Source organism: Pediculus humanus, genomic scaffold (assembly GCF_000006295.1).
Source record: "Pediculus humanus corporis 1103172107761 genomic scaffold, whole genome shotgun sequence".
Classification (NCBI taxonomy): Eukaryota; Metazoa; Arthropoda; class Insecta; order Psocodea; family Pediculidae; genus Pediculus; species Pediculus humanus.
The window spans coordinates 501,299-507,938 of record NW_002987359.1 but is presented as its reverse complement, the minus strand read 5'-3'; the positions used below and the strand labels follow the sequence as shown (position 1 = coordinate 507,938).

General features: G+C 24.2%; 2 protein-coding genes across 2 annotated transcripts in view; one reads left to right on the top strand and one right to left on the bottom strand.

Annotated features, from left to right (window-relative positions):
- The window catches only part of Phum_PHUM349960 (Hsp60 protein, putative), a gene marked incomplete at both ends in the record, with an annotated part of 2,881 nt that extends 211 nt beyond the window's left edge, over positions 1-2,670 (bottom strand). Inside the window, 9 exons of the mRNA XM_002427818.1 lie at positions 62-263; positions 365-495; positions 578-685; positions 762-998; positions 1,132-1,293; positions 1,486-1,581; positions 1,697-1,948; positions 2,180-2,322; positions 2,562-2,670. Of these exons, the coding sequence (XP_002427863.1) occupies positions 62-263; positions 365-495; positions 578-685; positions 762-998; positions 1,132-1,293; positions 1,486-1,581; positions 1,697-1,948; positions 2,180-2,322; positions 2,562-2,670 (1,440 nt within the window). The remainder of the gene's footprint in view (positions 1-61; positions 264-364; positions 496-577; positions 686-761; positions 999-1,131; positions 1,294-1,485; positions 1,582-1,696; positions 1,949-2,179; positions 2,323-2,561) is intronic.
- Positions 2,671-6,496: 3,826 nt separating this feature from the next.
- Phum_PHUM349840 (ABC transporter, putative) overlaps positions 6,497-6,640 on the top strand; it is a gene marked incomplete at both ends in the record, with an annotated part of 8,633 nt that continues 8,489 nt past the window's right edge. Inside the window, one exon of the mRNA XM_002427817.1 lies at positions 6,497-6,590. Within this exon, the coding sequence (XP_002427862.1) occupies positions 6,497-6,590 (94 nt within the window). The remainder of the gene's footprint in view (positions 6,591-6,640) is intronic.

Here is a 6,640-nt window from a genome sequence, read left to right as displayed (position 1 = left end):
TTTTTTTTTTGGTAGATTATAATTTAATTTGAAATAAAAACAAAAAATTGAATTTACATACTTGAGAATGTCTAGTTCTTAAATCAGTAACAGTTGCTATAGGATTTAATCCAGCATTTTCCGCAAGTGTAGATGGTATGACTTCTAAAGCATCAGCAAAAGCTTTAAAACAGTATGCATCAACTCCAGTAAGTGTTTGGGCATATTCTGCCAATTTAACTGCAACCTCAGTCTCTGGAGCTCCTCCTCCAGCAATTAGGGCTCTGAAAAATTTCGTATATAAAGATAAATTAACTTTTCATTTTTTTTCACTTTACAACTTTTTAACATTTTTCTATTGAAAAAAAAAAACAAATTCACGCACCTTTTTTTAACTAAACACCTAATAACGCAAAGAGCGTCATGAAGTGATCTGTCGGCTTCCTCTAGTACCAATTTGTTGCTTCCTCTCACCAAAACTGTAATGGTTCTTCCCTGATTTTGAATACCGGTAATCTAAAAAATGAAAAATTATTTTTTTACTTATCACTGAAAAAAAATAATTTGATTATATTACATAATTTAAAAGTTGACATACTTTTACTATTTTACTGCTCCCAGCAAAAACTTCTTCCACTAAATCGGCACTAGCAAGATGTTCCGGAACAAAATGATCCAAGCTTGCAATAGGTCTACAGTTTAAAGTCTGCAATAAAAAATTATTCATTTCAAATACTTGACAATATTTCAAAATAAAAAACTTGATGTACTAAAAGTCGAACCTTGGCAACAAATTCTATATCTTCTCTTTCAATATCTTTGATCACCATAACTTTAATTTTGTCAAGGAAATGATGTGCTAAATCAGACACAGCATCTCTCAAAATTGATTTCTGAACAAGGAGAACGTTACATCCGGATTTTTTAATTTGTTTCACAATATTTAAAATATAGACACGCTCTTCTTTTAGTACTCGATCCATGGCAGAATAATCGGAAACAACTACACTGTGATCCATCTGTAAAATTCATATTTATATTAAAAAAATTTATTTAAATTTATGTAAAATGAAAAAATGCATATATTTCTCAAAATGTAGTATGATTTGAAGTTTTGAATCAAATAACATAAAAGTAAAATAAAAATCTTACATCAGTTTTTGGTGGAGATATGCAAAATTGGATTAACCCAATTTTGGCTTTTTCAATTTTTTTTGGCCCATTTACACCTGATGACTTTTGTGTAAAAACAAGTCCATCAATTAATTCAGTGTCTTCAACTGTACCACCCAATTTCTTTATTACTTTTACATCCTATAATAAAACATCAGCCAAATAAGTAAAACAATCCAGAGAAAAAATCTTTTTAGTTTTTTTTTTTAATAAAAAAAAATATTTCAGTAAAATTAATTTGTGTTCATTGTATTCATAAGTATCCATTGAAATATAAAACATCATTAATATTAATTTCATTTAATTAAATAATATTATTTACTATTTACCTACCTTCAGATCACAGTTAAAATTTCGTGCAGGATTAATAACCTTTAATACTGCTTCAACAGCCATTGGAGCAAGTACACTTGAATGCTGCGAAACTACCTAAATTTAAAAAAAAAAATTATATAATTAAAATTTTACTATTTTATTCATGTGAAAATGTAGTTTGTATCTACTTTTAAGATATAAAAATTTTTTAAAAAATTAATTACAATACCTTTGAATTTAAAGCTGTAGAAGCACTTTTAATTAAGCTTTCTTTGTCATTAAGATCAACAGGCACAGACATATTAGATAATATTTCAACTGCTTTGCTTGCAGCTCGCTGGAATGAATCTGAAATAGCTGTAGGATGAATACCCTTGGCAAGAAGTTTTTCTGATGCTTCCAATAAAGCACCAGCAATAACTACTACAGATGTAGTGCCATCACCAGCTTCAATATCTTGAGCTTTGGACAACTCAACTAGCTATCAAATGTAAAAATTAAAATTAGAGTTCCTCATGGTAGAGTTACATAATACATTGTTTTTTCATTCTGAGGCAAATTATCATAAACTAATTTTTGCACATTTATCATACTGAAAATTTTAATATCTGTCCTGAATTACACCCTAAAGTTATAGATTACACTTTAAGGGAACAAGCAAGACAAAAAATTTTTAATACTGATTAGTAAAAAAATAAAAATTATTGCAAACCATTTTCGCGGCCGGATGAATCACATTCATTTGCTTTAAAATAGTTGCTCCATCATTAGTAATGGTTACTTCTCCATTTGAGGCTTGAATCATTTTATCCATTCCTCTGGGACCCAAGCTCGTTCTTATTGCAGCAGCAACAGCTATATATAACATAAATTAAATTATTTATTAAATTAACTGATTTATACATTTTAAAAATAATTATTAATAATTGTTATGGAATGAGGTAAAAAAAAAAACGTAGTAACAAAATCAATGAACCGAACTGAATGAAATATACTCGGTTAATGTAACATTAAGAAACAAATATATAGTGCATAATTAACAATTTGAAATTACGAGTTACATATTAAAAACATAAATATTCAATAATTTTTACCTTTAGCGGCATTAATATTTGATGCACGAATGTCAGTTGGTTTTGCTTTATCTTTATAAGCAGAACCTTGTTGGTTTTTATTATCTCCGGAGCCTACTGAAGCCGTCATGATTACCACTTAAATATTTTTTCTCTTTTATATTAAAATTATATCAAATACAGAGGATGCACTTGGATAGTATTTCTAAGCTCTCAACTGAGCAATCTAATACGACATTTTAAAAAAGTAGAAAACCAGTTGTGCAAACTTTAACAATACATTGTTTCGAATGTATTTTAATTTTTCAAAGGTGGTAACATTTAAAAAAAAAATTCGAATAAGTTTAAACTTTCATTCAAATTTATCATTTATTTTCAATAATTAATTTATAGAAATGTAATAAAAGTAAAGAAAAAGTAAAGAAAATAGCGGATTTGATATTACCGAAGCTTTGATATTCGATATACATTATTTATTTGTTCCTAACCAGAAGAACAAAAGTAAAATTACAAAAAAAAATAAAACTTTTTTTTTCCAAAGTTTTTTCTCGATTTAAAAAAAAATAAATGTAGTCAGACTTCAGTTTAAATTTTAATTTAAAATAACACTTGAGAAAAAAAGTTTTATTTTTTTATTTTTAAGAAAAGGTTTATTAGTGCAGTTTTGTATAAAAAAAAAAAAAATGAATGAACTATTTCAAAGGTCAATATTTCGAATATCCTAAGTGCATTTACAAAAAATTTTTATCAGAATAAATAATTAATTGTTCATTTTATGATTATCAAATAGGAAGAATTATTTTCTTAAATTAAAAAGTTTTGTTTTTTTTTTTTTGTCATAATTATTATGATTTTATTTTGAATTATATCATTGTTAATTTATTACTAAGTATAAGTTATTATTACATTTATATTTACATAAACATAAATATATATATAAAGCTATTGCTGAAAATAAAAAAAATTTTTTTTTTACAATTTTACTATATTTTCACTAATAAAACTAATTAATTTTTACAAAAGTTTTGAAAAAAAAATGTAAAAAGAGCCATTATTAACATTTGAAAAAAATCACTATTTATATTCTTCTAAGGTTTCTTTATTTTTCATTGTTATTAAATACAAAATATAACAAGAAACTACTCATTAGTAATTACCCTTTACCGCATATATGGGTGCAAAACAATTATTTATAGTAATAATAAAAGTTTAAGGAAAATAAAAGTCTAAAGTTTAAAAAATGAGTTTCATTTTTATTACAATAAAAATTCTACGGTGATCAATGAACTCGTTTGCAAGTTTTTTCAACTTCTCTTCTTTTAAGGAATGTAGTTTTTTTTATTTTTTTTTATAAACTTTTATGTCCCTCGTCTAAATTTAATTTTATCGGAATAATATCAGTGTTATTTTTGTTTTTATATGAACGCACAACTTTTTTTTTTTTTTTTGTGCATTTGTAGGAACCCTTTCCAATACTCATGTCTTAACTATCCGATTCCTTTTTAATATCGAATCTCTGTGGTGGTATTTTTCAATAAATTTTTCTGAAAATGTCGGTCATTAGCTTTCATAATAATAATAATAATAATAGTAATGTCTCTTATGATTATTATTTAAGGAGTACAATCACTATTTATATAATTCATTTATAATAATTGATAATAAAAGTATTAATAAAAAAGAGAATGATGTTTATTAGAAAACTTGTCACTATTACTTAAAATTAAATAAATATTTTAAAATAAAACCCTAAAAAAAACAAAAAAAACCCTAAAAAAATTCTAGAATAAAAAGTCAATTAAAAACCTTCATACATATAAATTTGGTAAAAAATAATAATTACAAAATGAAATTTTTTATATATATATATATTACGTGACTTGAAATTAGCCATTATTTTAAGAATCGTAAAAATAGTGAAATTTAAAATAAAAAAAGAAAATTTTATTATAAAAATATAATAATAAATTTTTTGATAATTACATGACATTGAACTAAGTTGTGCTTAGATTTTACTACGTGAATCATAAAATGATTTTTAACTTGATATTTTTTAGCGCTGCGCACAAGCCAAAGCTTGCCCAGTCTTATTTAACCGTCATTTTGAACGTTTAACAGTTATTGTGGTGCCATAAACGTTCCGGTATTTATCCGCATTTTCCGCGTTTTTTTTTTTTTTTTTTTTTTTTTTTTGTTAGGCTTTCAAAACTTGTAATCTAACGCTGTGTAATTAAATGAGTAGATAAAAAAGTTGTTTTATTTTAATTGAATCAAAATCATAAGTGAGCAAAAAATTAAGTATAGAGCTTAAAAAAATGACGGAGCGCGGCGTTCTGTTAAATATACCCAAAAATCGGCCCATTAATATTTCATTTGAAAATTTAACATTTACGGTTTCTCAAAAAAAAGGAAGAAACAAAGGTGAGGTACAATATTAAAAGTATTACTTTTAGATTTAAAAAATTTTTTTTCTCTTTTAATGAGGTTTCAGTTTAACTATCTCTATGAACTCTTTAACTAAACTGATTAACTATTCTATGGTTATGGAAAAAAGGATTTCTTTGCAAATATGTATTTCTCACAATAATGTATTATTATTACTTATATAATTTATTATATATAATTTATAATATAAATAGTTGAAGTAAGTAAGTCCTGGTTAAAGGTAAAAGTGAACAAAAATTTGTTTCATATAAAAAAAGCAAATTATTATTTATATGTTTTATGGTGTTTTTTTTGTAAGTAAATGATGACTATGTAAACTATGTGTTTGTGTTTTAAAATTTTCAGTAATTATTTATTAAAAGAATAGTTGTTACCAAAGTATTATTATTTGGGTGATTAAAAATGAATTTTATTTGAAAAACATAAGTTTAAAACTTACATTCAATTTGAATATATATGTATTAACAACATAAAGAAACTTATTGAAATTACATTTATAATATATAATTTAACAATGGAATTATATTTTGACACATAATAATAAAAACAATTTATCATAAAAGTTTATAAATGATGATAATAAAGATGATAATGTAATGAATTGAACATCTATTTTGGTGGTCTTGAATTTTGGATAAATAAACAATTTTTTAAATAAACCTTTTATGTGCCATAACACCCACGGTTTATTTAAAAGATATATTTTTTCATTCCTCCATCAAAAAATTTGCTGACAGCATCACACATGTCGGCATTCTTAGTAATAAAAAAAAAAAAAATTGATTAAAAATTTTTATTCATTACGTCAATAATTTTTAATGTTTTTGTTATTTATTAAAATAAATTTTTAATACCTTCACAGTATTGTTTTTAATTTAAAGTATCTGGTTAATTATCTACCAAACAATTGTGTTCATACTGTGTGTGCTTGTTGTCAGCCATCCCATTGTGTCCCCATTGGCAATTACATGGCAATTAACGTTTATTTTTTTTTTAGAATCATTTATTATTTTTAGGGGTTAATGTTAATTGTTTTTAAAATTATTTTATGTTTAGAATAAATTTTATTACCATTATCTTTGCATAGAGTTAAAAATGATTTTAAAAAAAATTTTTCTCAACACGTGCATTTAATTTTTTTTTAAATGTATATATATTTTAATAATCATTTAATACATAATTTAAAAGTTGAAATTATACTTTTTGACTTAAATATTAGGTTGAGTTTACGTGCAGTAAATAACGTTTTACCAAATCAATAATTAAAAATTAATGAATAAAAAACAAATGTTTACATAAAATTATTTTAATATATATTTACATTTTTTTCATTAATTATTATTAATACTAGATTAAGGTTAATTCCCAAGGATTTTTCTTTGGTGCGCCTATCACTCTATTATTTGGTAAAAATATTTAAAAAAAAAAAAAATAATAATATTTAGATATAAATAATGGAAATGAAATATTAATTAAAAACCCAAAGTGCAAGTACAAACGTAAATTAAGATATGACCAGTCAGACATTAAGAGAATTGTTGCAGGAAATTGGGTCATCTTATCTTATCAATTTATTTTGTAGTAAACATTTCCTTGTCGGCATCGGTCTGTTTTGTTGTGGTTTCCTAGTTTTTAGTAAACATGGCATTCTATGA